We start from the raw sequence: 18,993 nt of genomic DNA, 5'->3' as shown, positions 1-18,993 counted from the left end.
CTGGTTTTTTCTTTCCTCTTCAATCGATAGAAGCCGCTCGCTGCCGCCATCAGTGGGGCACTGAAAAAAACTACCAACATTATCGAGCCAGCTGGAGGAAGCTTGTTATTGTCAAAATGTGGGAGGCCGATGGTGGCGCAATGTGTTGCTGAACGATTTCTAGTCAGCAGTACTCGTTTGAACGAAACTTCAAAGGTTAGAAGTTAATATTTCTGCAAGCTGAGCCGGGAAACGCACCGATGTTTGACCGAATCTAGGCGAAATTTCCAAAGTATTTTTGGCATTAATGCAATCGTGTTTCAATCAAAAACATTTTTTCTATAACAGAAAGAATAAATGAAATTCTAAGAAAATAAATGGTGTTTCAGGAATAGGGAACACTCTTAAAACTTAAAAAATTTACGTATCAGCAGAAAGTTCAAAAACACCAAATTTAACGTGTCTACACATAATTTGATCTGAAAAACTATATGTCATTTATTGTTTCAGTCACATTTATCTTAGACTCTTTTGGTACTCAAAAAGCTAAAATTGTTCAAACAAAAAGCAGAGTGGCATAAAAACCTTACTCACCCTAATATCACTAGTTCGCCATATTTGACGCGGGGTTTTTCTGTGTCGGCATCACTTTCTGCTATTACCGGTGATTCGGTGCCATCAGTCCTAATGGATGAAAGAAAGGAGAGAAGAAAAGCATGTTAAAATTATGACTGTGTGTCCAATCACAACACCGCAATTGGTGCAGATAACTAATCCAAAAAGGTTTTCACAAACTAAATTTAAAAAAATCAACTTTTGCACGCCGTCGCAACTGAACCGAGAGGAAAAAACGATTTCATAACAGCCACCTGTTACAAAAGGTAATAGGAAAAAATAGATGTTGACGTGACCATATCCGTGAGTCTGAGTGTCTCCAGCTGATTGCTGGCTGACCCTATTCGAGTTGATGTTTCCATCAGAAGCCTCACCAAACATGCATATAATGGGCTAGATGGTGTGACGGCCATGTCATGGTCATTCGAACCGGATCCGGAAAATTATCACATCACACGCGCCGGTAAAGATTCACTTAAAAGTTAAAAGTCGATTGATCCAACGGATGTCACTCTTCAGAAAAAGTTCAAAGGTCTAAAACAAACAATTTGTAAAACATTTTCCTAAGAAAGGTCATCAAAAAGGGACAAAAAATCAGATAAACAATCAGATCATCAGTCAAAGCCGCAAAATGAAAAAAAAAAAAATAGTTCAATCATTTTCCGGATATGTTAAGCTATCGGCAATGAGTATCTTTGTTCTCATTTCTCAGACCTTCTCATTCACACTCTTGGATAACATCGAAGTGTCGGGGGAAGATCGTTTTGAACCCAGTCCAGTCGCGGTATAGATTAATTAATTGTATTGCGTGAAGCTCTTCGGATATCTGGGATATGAAACTTGTTATGGCACGGCACCACGCAGCATTCAAAACCTTTCCAACGCAGTTCTCTTCTGTGCTTACGAAAAAATTCATATTAAGCGTCACACATATGTTTCTATGTATTGTGTGAATATTTTCTTTCTTAGACGGAGCTTGGGATTGAAACATCAAAACAACTCTGCTCTACAATATTTATGGCTAATAAGGCCGGAACAAATTTCAAATCCTTCTTTTGTCACTCGGAGTTGGAACATCGCGAGGGGGGGGACAATAAAAAATAATGCGAAAAACAAATAAATTGGAATAAATTGCATGAAATCTTTTATGCAACAAAATTGCATACTATATCATTGCACAAAACCTACAAATCGAGTAATTTTTTATCAAAAAATTCAATTAAATCAAGAATACAAAAGGTGAAATAACTTACATCTTCCCAAATTTAGTTTTCTGTTCTTGTAATCTTTCGGATAGTTGAGTTTTTTTTTCGAAATTTACGTAAAATACTTCAAACTTTATTTATTTCCCCCTTCGGGTTTTTTGAAATTTCGAAGGGGGGGGGGGGCGGGGGGGGTGACAAAAGAAGAAATTGATATTTGTTCCAGCCTAACTATAGAAAATACAATCGAATATGAATAAAGGTAGGTATATTAATATATCAATTATACTGATTGTTTTTGTCATGTTTACAGTCGCAATTTTGATATGACACGTGCTTGTGTCTTGAGGATCGCAATTTTCAAAATTAAACTCTATAGTTAAAAAAGAAACAGTTTATCAATTGTTGAATGCCGAGCAACAATACATCGTTGAAGCCTTTTTGATGCATTACTTTTCTCATCTCATGAAACTTATGTTTCAAAAGCTAAAACAAATAGAATTTGCGTAGTTATATTGTCGTTCTATGTACAACATATTGCTTTTTGAATGTTGCAAACAGCACTTCATTTTTCGTTATATCTGGTTGTATGTAAACCTCTGCAAATGTGGCTATATGGCTCGGTATAAAAGGGTTAAAATAGATGATTCAACGCGATTATACATTTTATGACAAATAAGATTTTTTAAATTTTGTTAGAAGTTTAGAAGCATTGAAAAATTTACAATTTCGATAAATAATTTCCCATACAATGTAAAGCACAAAATATGGAAAAAAAAATTCTTTAAATCCAGTTGCTCACAGAACATGACAGAGAAATATCACTTCTAGTTTCCTTAAATATTGCTCAATGCTCAATATTGCTCAAGATAAGTTTACTTAAAAAGTTTTACTATTTTTTCCAAAGAGTATTCTACGATCTTTGATAGTAGCTTTAACATTCAAATAAAATTTAAAAAAATGTAAAGCTTTAATAGTTCGACTTTCACATAATCTTTTATGATTATGATGCAACGTATGAACTTTAACACTTCGGTAAGAGTGAGTTCGAACTTATAAAGAGCTGAAATATCCAACAGTTAGAAAATTCCAGGAGAAAAGAGCAAACTTGTAAAGTTGTACAAAATTCTCTTCTTGTTGCTAACTTGCGAAAGTTGTGCTCTGTTTTAGTTTTTTAAGTGGAATTACGTCTAACTTACACTGCAGGGGTGCAAATTGAATTTGTTTAACTCAACTAGCTTTACAAGCCAGCGAGGTTCCATTTTCAAATGGAATCCGATTCATTCCCGTATTTTCCCGGTTTTTCCGAACATATTTTTTGATATCCCCGGTTTAAAATACAATGAAGAAATCTGTACATCGTTTTTTTTTTTGTCAAAAAGTAGATATTTATGTGTATGAATAATTTTTAAGATATTTTACAGAAAATGAAATTTTAACAAATTGAAATGCAAAGCCTCAAGATAACAGTTTGAGCAGTAAATAATTCTAATATCCTACGAAATCTCGTCGAATATTGCCACCTTTTTCTCTGTCTTTGACACCAACTTCGCTTTTTATTAAATTTATTTTCATGTTTGGATTTGATAAAACACTACTTTAACATAATGTCATCTCATCTGAAAATTTCAAGTTGAAGTGTTAATGAAAAGTTTGTTTATTTTCTTCTGCTCTTCTCCTCTTACTTAATTTTAAGCTCAATAAGCTCTGAGCTCTGATATTTGAAATATGATCATGAACAATTAATTTCCGATTAAATTAATGATCCATTAATCAAGACTAAATTTCAAATTGGGTTTCATAAATTGAAATAGAATTTAAATTTTAACTTCTGATGTTAGTTCAAGATTCATGTTAAGTTGAATTCAGTTTTTTGTTGGACAACTATCTAGTCTAGAGTCTGAGCTCTTGGTGATGGATTTGCAATATGATGCATAAATCTAAGAGAGTTCAGTCCGGCCTCAAAAAAGTATTGATGGGAACTTTAAATTTGAAATTATAACCCAAATTTTCAAAATCGTGCTTAATGTGAATTTTCTAAAAAGCACAAACCAAAAAAATTAAGTTTTATAAGATTTTATTTTAAATATTTTAATAATGAATTGAAAATTTGAAGTACGGTTAAGATATAAACGTGTACGTGTACTTTCGTATTCCCCATTCAAAATAGCCGAAAATTAGTCAATTTAATTTCATTCTCATTTGTTCAACATATTCATCAGATTTTTTGATCGGACTCTTTAAAATTGTTTCCTTGACATTTGAAATACTTTCACTACATTTATGTTTATTTTGAGTTTTGATTCAGCATAGCGTTTTTCTGATGAAGTTTTGATCATAATACATTCTAGGCCAGTTGTAAGAATGCAATGTTTTCAAAATTTTTGATTTCTTAAATTAATTTCTTCATCCAGACTTTTAGGTTAATTTTATTTTTAATAAGATTCGCAAAGAAAGGGCACCAAGGGATCGAATAAATAATTTTAAATTAATTAACGCTAATTTTTAAAGCTAATTTTAAAAAATCGAAGCTTCACTTTTATTTAAGTTTTTTTTTCATTTAAAACATATTTTTTACTATTTGCACACAATATCCGTGAGCTAAGAAATAGTTTATTCACGTAAATACGTATAATTATCTTTCACTGAAACAGGAACAATGAAAATGCAAGCGCTGCTGAGCAAAAAAAAAAACCATTTGAATAAAATTTCGTAAATCCTGTAAAGTGTAGTCTGAAATATAAAGCTTCTGAAATGGACGAATTTTAGAATTCAATAGATTTATATATGAGAAAAACGATTCATACAGAATTTTCCGGGTTTGATTCGAGATTCTAGGTTTTTTCCCGGTTTTCACGATTCCATATTCCGTACCCGGTTTCTACTGGGATTTTTTCATTGTATATTCATGTGAAAGAAAACTTCTTTGAGTCACAATGAGGCCGGTTCCGAACTTGATAGATTTACGTGAAGCATTTACGATTCACATAATTGTATTTGTCACAATAAAGCTACATTTATTATAATAATTCTTTTTTCTTTGTCGGGAGCAAGTCGGAAATTGGAGGTCCAGATTCCCGAAGTGAAATTTAGTGCTGGTTCGATAGTAGATACAGCCTAATTGTTTTCGAGTAAGAATAACCTATCAAAAAAGTTTAAAAACATGAATATGTGAAATGCATATAGCAGAACGAATCTCTATTCACATTTCATTTTTTTTTTCACATACCCTTCGGCCTTCAAATGGATCTCACCTACAATACATATGAAAATTACGTAAATTTTGTTTGTTACGCGAGCTCTGTTTCCTACGTGAAATTCAAATAGGTTTTACATAGCTTTTTTTAGTGCATTTACGAAGGAATTTGGCATAATTTTTCATTCGATCGTCAACTCGCTAATCAGAACTAGGCGTGTCTTTTTGTTTCGGGCGTTGGATGTACACAATATCGAATCGATGTAAATTTCGTTCGGAAAGCATTGTCTTTCTCTGCCTTTGGTGAATGTATAAAATCATGTATCATGAATGTTACACGTATACGACCTTTATTCTACTGAGTTGAATATCTCAGCTATATTTGGTAAATTTCCTTTTTCAAACAAAGTAATTTTTTGACTGAAAACTTCTATTTAAACAAAAAAAAATCTGATTTAAATTTAAAAAAATCTGATTTAAATCAAATAAATCCAATTTTTTCAAAAAAATCATTGATTTTTATGCACCCTGGAAGTGAAACTTAATGCACACAAATGAAACTATATGTAAATGAAAATTGAAGATTTGCCCTTTCAAATGATTTTTTTTTTCTTATGTTTGCCACCTTCAGAGATATTGAAGATTATGTTATTTTAAAATCAAACCACGCAAAAAGTACCATTAAACTTTGAAATAGAGACTTGACACCTTCGATGAAGTTGTACAATTGTCACAACTATTCCATACAAAGAAGACCTCAAAACTCCCTTTAAAACGAAAAATTATCTCACCTTCAGGTTAATTTATCAAGAAAAAAATAGAACAGATTATGAGCATTTTTTTAAATTGTAACATTGTAGAACACACCGTAAAGCTGTTTGACATTTAAGCCTTCAACAAGCCCTTGATCATGGTTATCGAGTTTTAAAACACTGTGCAGTGCATGATGACCTGACTTTTATGACCTGTGAATGTTTCTTAGTATAGTCAAACTGGGACAGTTTCTCTGCTCAATGATAATACTTATTAAGGTGACAAGAAATACCAATTTACTTATACAAGAGTGATATGAATGTGCTCTTTCCGATGACCAGGGAAGTAAACCAATCAACTCAGAACAGTAGATTTTTCGGAAATGATAGATTTTGTAAGAGCTTTCAAATGATTTTTTTCTACACGGACATCTATTTGAACAGACTTGTTTGTGTGCGCATCGAAGATTAGTCTTGTGAAGGATGCAATTGATTACGCACAAAACGAAAGAGTTCAGAATTTCGAAATGGTCCTGATATTGATCCTGGACCGGAACTGGACAAACAATTTTTAAAGCATCCGAGTCAGGTAGTTTTTCATAGTTTTACAATAACTTGCGATCGTGTCTTTTGTACGATTTTCACAACTTTTTTTTTAATGATTAATGATTACAGTTGAACACTTAAAAAAGAGCGACACTAAAAAAATAGAAATCGTGTCCATTATCAAAAGCACACAGATCTGAACCAAAAAAAATCAACTTAGTCTCGTCTGAAACAACAGGGACGTAACTAGAGTGTATTACTGCTATTCAAAGGTGACCGGCACCTTCTTTTTTTACCTCTATGCTGATAATGAACCTGCCTGAAACTGTTTTACACCTCTCATAAAATAGTAATAAGATTCGTCGATTTTCCAACAACGAGTCTTTTTCGTTTTGTTGGCTTCTGTGAATATTTCCTAATGCACCACGCGCATTTTGAATGTCATATGATGCACATTTATGTAATGCAACGATAAGATCGCGGATCCTAGTCGAACTTATCAGGGACAGGAACTTAGCGTAAGTTTCTTATCATCAATGAACAATGTATGTACCTATGTAGAATTCTCTGTACCAAATGACGCTAATTACATCAAATAGAGTGAACCCAAAGGTACACTTAATGGTTATAGAACTTTGAAGCTTTCAGCTGAAGTACCGAACAACAATCGGGCGGGCGGCTACTGACCTGTTAAACTAAAAATCAAATAAAAAAAAACAAAAAAGTGTGGCCGCTGAAAACTCTGCGAACCCGAGACCTGGAAGCGAATTTGGTTTTGCGCACACAGGTTAAGCACACTCTACTTGTGTGCCGCCCGGTTCTGGTGGGTGGTGTGCGAGTGGCTCAACCGAATATGCCGGGCACAACGTTACAGTGCGGAACTATTTTGCGGTCATTAAACCGCGTGCGCCGCCGCAGCGGTAGTTTGGTCCATTCACACACTCACATTTATACATGAAAACAGAGAGGCCACAAAGAGCAGTGAGTTGAGTTTCCGAGGGCACGAACTCGGTAGATTACGGAGCGAAAATCTACAAAAACAACAATCCGGACAGCAGCTATTAAATGCGAAAATAAAACCCGTTAGACCATTTTGATGCAAGGTGCAATACTAGTTCGTTAGCTAGTTAGGGAGGTGTAAATTTGGAGACGGCAGCAGTCCAAACGCAGTAAATTGAATTTATTTTACGGTCGGTTGATCAGGTTCGTAGAATTTGGTTTAAAATCAAGTGCGAGGTTGGCGCGAAGCATCAATTTTCGTATCTGTAATGGTTTTGTTCTCGCAAGCCAAAAAGCGGACGATTTAGATACTGAGTTAAAAAGTGTAAACATTCAAAAATGTTTGATTATTATTAATTATCGAAAATGATGATGATAAATGTCGGGTGCATATTTTGCGGCTCATCCAAACATTCAAAGTTTGATTTTCCTTTTGGCGTTCCACAAACTCATCAAGTGTTTGAATTGTATAGGTAGTCATTCCTCCAATTCCATCGACTTTCCTGTTATGGCAAACCAAATTTCTCCACCTTCTCATTAAACGATGTTATCATTTTTCCTACCAAAGTTTGAAGTCTCTATAAAAAAGACAAAAAAGAGCAGTAGAGGTTGAAACCTTTCTCAAAACTTTTTTTATAAGTCTGCTTACTAATTTTCTTTCGCAACAGTTTAAAAATGCAAACGTTCCCAAAACAAATCTTCGGCCGTTCGATTCCCACACAAACCAAATTGAGTAAACAGTTGTGAGTTTGGATCCAAAAACAAAAAAAAAGTGCGACTCCATCGATCCCGGATGTTGATATTTTCTTTACTACTCGAGCAAGACACCACACCGCAAAACGAATGACTTTAGGCAGGGTTGCCCAACGGAAAGGGAGCGCCAAACAAGTTTAGAGAAGATACGTAAAAAGGGTCCCATTTTCGTCATTCCAAGACTGGTCAGCGTTCAGTAAATCGTTACTGTTATTTTATTACATGGAAATATGGACTCTTTAATCTATGAAAAATATAATTAGTAAGTAAGTAAGTGTTTACAATCACTCATCACTTCCGATTAGTCGACTCCAGATTACACTATTGGATCAGCGCAATCGTTCAAATGGGTCCCCCTTGCTATCTGCATTTTTTCAACCGTTCCGGAAGAGGCCGCGACTTGCAACAATAACAACAACAATGGCGGCCGCATTCGGCTTCGTCGTCGTCGGCGGGTGTGTACTTTTTTGTTTGCCTTTCGTGCCAATACAGAAAAAATGTATAGGAAGGTTTATGGATACTCTGTACATTGTGAATGGATGAGTAGGGCATCAGATTATAGGGGAATGGAGCTGTTTTCATTCGCTTATAATTAAACAGCGCGTCTCTGTTAGTGTGTTATTGTTACAATATGTCCATCGAGCCATTTTTACTTCGGCTTCATCGATTCGGAGTGCTTATCTTCTCGCTGGGGTCTCCGGGATTTACTGTTTTCTCTGTTTTAAAAGTATTTATATTCTCTGTTTATTGGTCAACAGCCTCATTAAATTTTGTCAATAAATCCGAAAAAAGTAACTAAAATCCTTCATTAAGTCATATAAAATCCTCAAGGTTCTTGAATGTTCTCATCGATTACACAAAACTCGCTTTTTTAATGCTTCCTATAAAATGCAAAAACAAAATTCAAAATACGGGAGCTTATTGGAAAAAACGTCTGACTTGAAGACTTCAACACTGCCGATGAAGGTTAATCCGTACAACCTTCAAAAGTATTGATATAACGACAAAGTTATTGGAGGATAAATTTATTTACATTTAATTATATACGCCCAAAGAAGAGGTTACAGAATGCCATTGCCGATCGAAGCTAACTGTGTGCCGAAAATGCGCTGAAATGTGCCTTGAGATAATGATTATATGATTGCCTTCCCGTCACTGGCATAAAGACTCGAGTTCTCGGGTAAAATTATGCAGGACGAAGAGGAATCCAAAAACATTTTCTATGGGATTTTTATCCTATTGGATAATTCAGAATCAAGAAAAAAAAAAGCCATCGGTGAGAATCGAACTCACATTAACTTTCTACTTGTATTTTTCCATCCAACAGCTTAACTAGCGAACTACCTGGACCAGAATATTTTGTAATTTGTAGATTTCGAAAAACGTATGTGGTATTAGACACAAGCAACTAAATTCGACTTTGCACTGGATTTAGCGTAAGTTAACGCAAGGTTATTGAAATAAAACTATGTGCATAAGAAAGGCAATTTCATAACGGTTCTAGTGATGTGATTACACTGGCAATGCGATGCTTAACAAAAATATGATAAATAAAACATTGAAGTATTTTCTGAATTTTGAAAAATCAGCACAAATTCTTGCTTAGAAGATTTCGCACGCGAAGACGGGTGAAAGGAAACGAAAAAAAACACACAAGCATTGTTCAAAATATTTATCATATTTTTGTTAATCCTTGCACCGCCAATGTAATTACATCACTAGAACCGGTATGAATTTGCCTTTCTTGTGCAAATGATTTTATAGCTTAACACTAGAAGAACCGAAAAATTGAATATACCTTTTCGGACCGTGAACAGTCAAAATGACTGGTAAAAATTTTTATAACATAATATTTTTAACTTTTTTTTAAATATTATTTTGTTACTTATTTGATAATATTTTTGTTAAAAAATGGAAATATGTGCTAGGAATCACCTCATTTTGGCATAGTTGACGATTGCGTGTATGTCATAAATTTGCTTTTTTTTCCCGCCACACTCCCCCACACCAAAAAACTCAATTGAGTCCCCTGGTAATGGACGCTACTGTTCCCAGCATGTCGACAGCATACAAATAACAAAACGCGAACAAGACTCATGCTGGGAACCAAATTTTTTTTTAAGCTATATGCGAAGGAATGGACGAGAAAAAATATCTAAATTTACGTTAACGTGTGAATCTCAGTGGAAATGTATCCTTTTAAGAGATCCACAGAATACGACAAAAATTTACAAAATTAAAATTAGGTTATCTAAAAGATATGAAGAAAAAATTAAAACTAAGGCTGTCTTAAAACTAAATTTAAAAAAAAAACTGAACTAAAATAAAATATTTAAAGGTAAACAAAAAAAACCAAAATTACTATGACTGATACGATGGTTGGTGGTTAACGAACATGAATTCCTTTGAGATATTGTATCAAATTTGTTTTAAAGGCGGATCGACTGTTGATGATTTTGATTCGATTGGGTAAACTATTATATTTGGTAGGCCCAATGAAGGAGATTCTTCGTTGACCTAGTGTAGTCGATGATCTACTACGCTGAACGATGACTTGATTGTCGGGTATTATGGGTTCGAACTCCCATGGTAAAGCTCATATTTCTATTGGTTGAAGAATGAAGATTATCAAACACAAATAAGATGGTTTGTAAGTCACACATTTCTGTAAGGGGCAAAATATTGTGGGATCTTTCAGAATAAAGATGGAAAGTTGGAAACAGTAATGGAAGATTAAATATTGTTTTCAGGCAACGGTTCTGCAGTGTTTGTAGGCGTGTTAGTAGGGATACAGATGCTCTTCCCCAAAGAATGATTAAATAATTTAGAATAGAATTGACAAATGCGTGATAGAATTTTAGTAAGACATGACGTGGCACAAATTGCTTTATACGCCAAAGGATTCCACACAGTGATGAGACCTTGCTTTCCAATTGCATTATATGATATTTCCATGATAAGGTGTCATCTAATAATAGCCCAAATTTTGAAGTTCACAACTTTCTCAATCACGTTATCATTGACTACAGGATCTTCATGACTGAGAACTATTTTTCTTGTTGAATGAAACACCATATATTTTGTTTTCGGAAAATTTAGAGTAAGAAGATGCATTAAAATATCTCAAAAGAACTGTAAGATCTTCTTCAATTTGCTTAACAATAAGCCTAGGAGATTTCCCTGAAAAAAAGGGCCGTATCGTCTGCAAACAGTCTTGGGATGCCATGTAATGGAATGTTCTGGATATCATTGACATAAAGCAGAAATAGCAGCGGTCCAATATTACTCCCTTGAGGGACTCCAATGCTCATGTTTTGTAAAGAACTGTTGGTATTATTTACTGATACATATTGTTTTCGACCTGACAGATAACTGCGAATAACATCGTTCGCATTTCCCCGAATCCCATAAGAATCTAGTTTTTTTAACAGTATATCGTGGTTCAAGGTGTCAAAAGCCTTTTTCAGGTCTAAAAACAAAGCCCCGACTATGTTTTTTGAATTTATGTTTTCGATTATCGTGTCAACAAGTTAACAGGTAGCAATTGAGGTGCTAGACCCAGCTCGAAATCCATACTGTTCGGGCACGGCCGATGGGGGGGTTCGGATTTCGGGGAATTTCTTTCCGTCTCCAGTCGACGGCATCCACCAACACAGGAACTCCAGGTGAGTCGCACAATTGATGGCACAGCAGCTGATCGCCCCTTCGGGGGGAAGATTTCGTTTGCACTTGGGGGTGTACGTTGATGTGTTGAAAACACTTCGCAATTCGATTGCGGTTCTACTACTATCACTTGATTTCGGATGCACTTATTGAAAGTCGCTTTATTGGACTAATTACTAATTTATTAGCGAAGTGAAAAATCCGTGTGTAGTATTCAACGTTACAATCTATTCTATTCTAAAAATGGCTTACTTTCTATTCTATGAGCGGTTTCATACTCTCTCGAAGAAAGCTTTTATGTTAAGAGAGAGTTATGTTTATCCTAGGGTACATATACAAATAGTGGTGTTTTCGAGCAAATTAATTACAGTGTCAAGTGAACATAAATTAGACACATATTAAAACTAAGAGTGTGGATGGTATTTCCTGACCGGTACAGTACCGATCATTCCGGCCACCTTGAAACTGCTGTTTCAACGCATTTCGGACCACTTGATTACGGCCTCCTCAGTCGGTTGAACCATGCGACACGGTTGGATCAGGGGACATAGTTGGACCAAGGTACCCGGTTGAACCAGGAGACACGGTTGGACCAAGAAACGCAGCTGACACGTCGCACATCGAGGACTCTGCTTCGGCACTGGTGCAGAATCTGTGAAGACAAAAAAGACCCGGTAGACCGAACGGCGTAGGGTAAGGTTATAGGAACGCTAATCACCTGTTAGCGCCCCATTAGCGCGTTGAGCAACGTTCGGCGTGCTCTACCGATCTTTGTAGATTCTGCTACCTTGTGGATGTGGCCGATCTCGATCGGCTATAACGCTGGTGAACGAAAGAACTGCGACGATGTACGACAGTGGACGGTCTGGAATCGATAAAAGACCCGGTAGATCGAACGATTTTGATTAAGGTAATAGGAACGCTAATCACCTGTTAGCGCTCCTTTAGCGCGTTGAGCAACGTTCGGTGTGCTCTACCGGTCTTTGAAGATTCTGCGTTGCGGCTTGGAACACGGTGACGGAATATTAATGGAGTAATGTTTGAGATAGGATCTGAAATCAACGAAGACCAGGTAGATCGAACGAGAAAAAGTGAAATATTGGAACGCTAATCACCTATTAGCGCTTGGAATGCGCATCGAGACACATTCGGCGTGCTCTGCCGGTCTTTGGAGATTGATCTCGTTGAAACAAACAATGGCTAGGCTCTACAGGACACATACGGATCTGGAAGCAGCAAAGACCCGGTAGATCGAACGGTTTAAAGAATAAATTTGGAACGCTAATCACCTGATAGCGCTCCATTAGCGCGTTGAGCACGTTCGGCGTGCTCTACCGGTCTTTGTAGTTTCTGCTAATCTTCGGTGGTTGTTGGGTTAACGTCTTGGATGCTGGCGGTGGGTAAGATGGCTATCCGGTTCACCGCTCTGATGACGTCATCACGCTTGGCTGTCTTCAGTCCCACAACACGAACAACTCCATCTCGGCCGGGATGAAGTTTTGTGATACGACCTAGTGGCCACAAGGCTGGTGGTAAGTTGTCTTCCTTGATTACCACGATTTTTCCAACCTCCACCGGAACCGCCGATTTGCTTCCCTTCCTAGCGCGAGTTTGTAGTTGGGCGAGATATTCGGGATACCAACGAGCCCAGATACCCTGCATCCGTTTTGTGGTGAGCTTCCAATGGTCGAGATGGTTGTCGGGCTTTGCAGTATCATCCACATCGTCAACGGCTTGCAAGTTGGTGCCCACAAGGAAGTGTCCTGGAGTTAACACCTCGAGATCATCGGATTCCGTCGGGATCGGGGTGATTGGACGTGAATTAAGGCACATCTCCACTTCAGCGAGCAGTGTGGTCATGTCCTCGTAGCTCATGTTCGTGTGTCCTATCTCACGTAGAATATGGTGTTTGGCAGACTTCACCGCAGCTTCCCATAAGCCACCGAAATGCGGAGCTCGCGGAGGAATGAATTTCCACTGGATTCTTTCCGTTGCACACCAGTTGAATATCTGCTCCCTGTCTTCGCTGTTTTTCTTCAGCATGTCGTACAATCGGTGAAGAGCGTTCGATGCACCTTTGAAAGCTGTCCCGTTGTCCGAATGAATTTCCCTCGGGCGACTGCGACGGGCAACGAAGCGACGAAGTGCTGACAGAAAGGCGGCCGTTGACAGATCCGACACCAACTCAATGTGAACGGCCTTCGTAACGAAACATACGAAAATGGCACCATATGCCTTTGTTGGACCATGACGACGAATCGGTGACTTGATAAAAATGGGCCCGAAATAGTCGACTCCACACACAGCGAATGGACGATCTTGGATCACACGGGATTTTGGTAGATCTGCGGAGCTTTGCTCAACGAGGGTCGGCTTCTGCCGAAAGCATTTCATACAGCCATGGTACGTTTGGCGAGCTAAATTTCTTCCTCCATGAATCCAGTATCTCTGGCGAATAGTGGCAATCATCAACTGCGGTCCAGCATGCAAAAGCGTTCGATGGTAATGCTCCGTAATAAGCCTTGCCAGTGGATGCTTAGCCGAGAGAACTGCTGGATGTTTGACACTCTGCGCAACGTCTGCATTCCTTAGGCGACCACCAACGCGAATAATACCATCATCACAGAGAAAAGGACGTAGGTATCGTAGCTGCGACGACAGCGGATTTCTCGTACGTTTGGGATTTTGGAACTCGGAGAGCTCTTCCGCGTATAGCTGTGACTGGGCTAATCGGAGCAGCGCACGATCTGCCTCGGCTAAATCTTCAGCTGAAAGGTAGACGATCGCTAACTCATTGGGTGTAGGGAACGGCGTAACTAGTTGATTTTTCCTCCTTATAGCTGCAGCTTGGAGTGCCTTGATGTATTTGATACAAGCGGCTGTTACCCGGTTGAGTCGCTTGAACGTTGAATACCGAGTGAACAGCTGGTCTGCAAAATCCTCTTTTTCGGAAACGGTGGCAGCTAAACTGACAGAAGGACTTTCTTCAGCGACCTCTGGTGAATCATTCTCCGGCAAAACACATCGTGGCCAATATTCCGATGACGACGACAGCCAATCTGGACCGTTCCACCATCGAGCTTGGTTGAGAAGATCGGAGGGCTGTAGTCCACGAGAAAGTTCGTCGGCTGGATTCTGCACTCCCGGGACGTGTCTCCAATTGAAACCTTCAGTGCCAGTCTGGATAGCAGTAACGCGATTGGCAACAAAGGTTCTCCATCGATGCGGTGGCGACCTCAACCATTGGAGGACTGTGGTTGAGTCAGACCAGAAATAAACGTGTTCTGATGACCCAATCGCGCCTTGTACCTTCCGGAACAACTTTGTGGATAGAACAGCTGCGCATAGCTCCAAACGTGCAATCGAATGTTTCTTGGCCAAAGGAGCAACCTTGGATTTGGAGGTCAACAACCGCACTCTGATTTCGCCTGCAAACTCGGAACGAACGAAGCAACAAGATCCATATGCAGCTTCAGATGCGTCACAGAAGAAATGGAGCTGGATCGAACAATCTGCATATCCGTTGACAAACCGAGGAATTCGAATGTCGGCTAAAATGTAGAGCGTTGCATGGAACTGCTTCCACTCCTCCTGCAGCTTCGAAGGCAGAGGCCGATCCCAATCGTACGGTTCGTCCTTTTCTGATCTAAGTCGCCACAACTTTTGCATGAACAGCTTGGCCAGTGTTATAGCTGGTCCGACGAGGCCCAGCGGATCGAAAATCCTCGCTATGTAGGAGATTACTTTCCTCTTGGTCAGCACCGACGCAGGAAGTGGAAGGTTGATGTTGAACCGCAGCATATCAGTTCGAGTATCCCAAACTAGGCCGAGAGTCGATACCGATTGATCTTCGTTCAAGTCATGCAGTGGATCGATGGCAAGGTCTGCAGATGGAACGTCTACAAGAGCCGATCGGTTGTTAGAAGCCCACTTTCTCAGCTGAAATCCGGCAGACTGACACATCGCGGACATCTGGCGGCGTTTTTGTATAGCGGACTCTAGATCGTTGGCACCGGATAGTAAATCATCCATGTAGTAGTCATCGATGGCTTCGGCTGCGACTGGGAACCTATCTCCTTCATCAATGGCTAACTGCTTCAAAACACGAGTTGCCAGGTACGGAGCTGAAGCGGTTCCGTAAGTAACGGTGCGGAGTTCGTAAGTATCCAACGGTTCAGAAGGGTTCTCCCTCCAAAGGATTCGATGAAAGGGCTGATCATCGGGATGTAAATTAACTTGACGGTACATTTTTTCAATGTCCGCTACAAGAGCGATGGCCTTTGTACGGAATCGAAGGGTGATGGACAGCAGATCCTGTTGGACGACCGGACCGACGAGCAGCACATCGTTCAGCGAATACCCGGATGTGGTCTTGCAAGAAGCGTCGAATACCACGCGTACCTTGGTGGTTGTGCTGGCTTCCTTGAAGACCGGGTGATGTGGCAGATAGCAGTGTGGTTTGTTATCGACGACAGGATCTATCTTAAACATGTGTTCAAGTTGTGCGTATTCTTCGATGAATTTGTGGTAGGCCATTTTGGTGGAGTCATCTCGCTGTAGGCGGCGTTCTAAGCTGTAGAACCGGCGAATTGCGATCATGCGAGAGTCTCCAAGGGTGATCTGGGAATCATCAGTCCGGGGCAGCCGTACGACGTACCTTCCATCGTGATTTCGAGTGGTGGTGCTGGCAAAAATCTCTTCGCACTTCCGTTCTTCTGCTGAGAGGTTTTGGCCTTCATCGACGGTGTCCAGCTCCCAGAAACGTTCCAGAGTAGAGTCCAAGTTCTGGTCAACGGCGGAGATGTAGCACGCTCGTGGTGCGGTGGTGGAGCCGGTCGTTACCTTGCCGGAAACTGTCCAGCCAAAGTGTGTGTCCACCAAGAACGGGAAGCCGTTGCCAAGAGATTGGCGAACGCCGGTGTGGAGCTCGTGATAGCACTCTCCACCGATGATTATATCGATCGTAGCTGGAACATTGAAATGGACATCCGCCAAAGGCACTTCAGGAATGTTCCACGCAGATGTGTCGATAGGTATTGTGGGCAGATTTGATGTCGGCTTCCTCATAACTAGAAAATCGAGTGTGGTGGAGAAGTCACTGTTCCTGGAAACAATCTTGGCCGTTAGCTGGTGCTTGATGCGCTTGACGGACTCTCCTATTCCTGCAACTGAGATGTCCACGGGGCTTTGTCTAGTGGCGAGCTCGTTCGCCAGCTTCTTCGTAATAAAGTTAGACATCGCTGCAGAATCCAGAAGAGCGCGTGCTGGAATTTGCCTTCCATACCGATCGACCACTAGAAGCGCAACTGTTTCCAGTAGAACCGTCGAGTTGGAATGCACAGATAAGTTGATTGCTGGCGGGCTGAGTGAACCACTGGTGCCTTGAATCGCCGACGTGGGTTGCGGGGCTGGTTGATCGTGCAACATAGTGTGGTGCTTAGCTTGGCAGTTTCTACAAACAAACTTCGACTTGCACGCTCGTGCCTGGTGATTTGAACGGAAGCAGTTTCGGCAAAGACTGTGCCTCGTAACTAGTTCTCGCCGCTGGGAGATCGACAGCTTCTTGAATGCTGGACACTGGTGCAAAGGGTGCGTTTTGGAACAACAGTGACACTGTTGTGTGCTGGATTGTGACTCGGATGTTGCTGCGTTGACGACGGATTTGATCGCTGACGGCTTCTTCGGTGTTTGTCCGGCCACCCTGGAAACAGTCAACACTGTTGAACGGTGCTGCAGATCACTGGCAACGGATTTCAGCATTCGAACATGTTGGATCAAAAAATCGATGAGCTCGTCGTACTTTACTTCGTCCTTTTGACGAGTATCTTGCTCCCAAGCGCGGATCGTTGCTGCATCCAATTTATTCGAAAGAATGAAAATAAGTGGAGTGTCCCAGTGCTCTACTGGCTCGCCCAATTTTCCCAATGCCTTGACATGTCGCTGAAAGTCATCAACCAGAGTGTTGAGGTCCTGTGCTGACTCACGCTTTATCGATGGGAGATTGTACAGGCCTCGAAACAATTCCTTCCTGAGAAACCGTTTATTATCGTACCGCTTCTTCAGTGCATCCCATGTCGACGAATAGTTGTCCGCTTGGATGTCCACAGACTCAAACGGCTTCTTAGCTTCTCCCTCCAGTGACTGTAGAAGATATTGCAGCTTGTTCACGATCGGAATATCTTCGTTGCAGTGGATCATTGAGATAAAGTTATCACGAAACGAGATCCAACGCGACTCATCTCCGCTGAACTTCGGCAGATCGATTTTCGGCAAACGATGGTGGAAACTAGCAGACATGTTGTGTGAAGACGATGCGTGCATGATCGTCGAACTCAACGGATGCTCCCTACTTTCCAGTTTGGACAGCAAAAAACCTTTCGCCCTGCAGAATCGATCCTCAAAATCCGCCCGAAACTCTAGATGACCTTCAAACCTCTCTTCGTGATCGCCCAGCTCAATATCATTCTGCACGTTCAGGAACAGCTCGTTGCACTTGTTTAGCGCCTCCAAACGCACCGCAACCTGGCAACAATCCCGTTCATAGGTGTACTCCGCAATGAACTTCTCCACCACATCTCGCTCGGCACACGCTCGTCGTCGCGTCAGAAGGTCCGCTGCTAATTTCTTCTCCGCCTTGCTAGCCATATTACCACCACTCGAATCACACTTGTTGACACCAAAAATACCGGACACACCACCAATGATTGACTTTCGGATATTTTCTCGCAAATAAAATTCCCAAATTTATTTTTATTTTGTAGATGTTGCTATCTTTTTGGACCGTACTGTAGTCAGCAACTCGTATGAACAGCACCCAGCAATGTTGTAACACAACTGTTACGATTTGAAACCAAAAGTGATTTGCAATTTCTCCAAAAAATGTAGTTTCCGAAGTGTCGCTATTATTTTGACCGACACTGTAAAGTGCAACAGGCTAAATGCACTTGCAATTCGTTCTACAGCACGCCTTTATTTATCCAATGCAATTTCTCCTCAAAAAGTTTTATTTAAAAAAAACTTGTTCCAAAACTTTTGTGCTCCAGTGTAAAACCTCAAAATTTTGTGAGACAGTGTAATTGCCGTTTGTTTTGGTTCTAATAAATATCAATCACCAACTTGATTCTAATTGCTGCTGTTGCAATTGCAATTATTGGACAAATTTTCGTTGGCCAAGTGAATAATGGGCCTGAATATTATATTCACGGTGAGTATATCACAAAATGGCCTACCTTGATGTGATTGTACAAACCACAGCTGCTACTGCGCTTCCGAAGATGGCGAATGTTGG

General features: G+C 39.9%; 1 protein-coding gene across 1 annotated transcript in view; it reads right to left on the bottom strand.

Annotated features, from left to right (window-relative positions):
- LOC129737794 (protein pellino) overlaps positions 1-18,993 on the bottom strand; it is a 105,656-nt gene that overhangs the window by 67,614 nt on the left and 19,049 nt on the right. Inside the window, exon 2 of the mRNA XM_055728958.1 lies at positions 574-663. Within this exon, the coding sequence (XP_055584933.1) occupies positions 574-663 (90 nt within the window). The remainder of the gene's footprint in view (positions 1-573; positions 664-18,993) is intronic.

Source organism: Uranotaenia lowii, chromosome 1, assembly GCF_029784155.1.
Source record: "Uranotaenia lowii strain MFRU-FL chromosome 1, ASM2978415v1, whole genome shotgun sequence".
NCBI lineage: Eukaryota > Metazoa > Arthropoda > Insecta > Diptera > Culicidae > Uranotaenia > Uranotaenia lowii.
The sequence above is the reverse complement of the archived record's forward strand: the minus strand, read 5'-3'. Positions and strand labels throughout refer to the sequence as shown.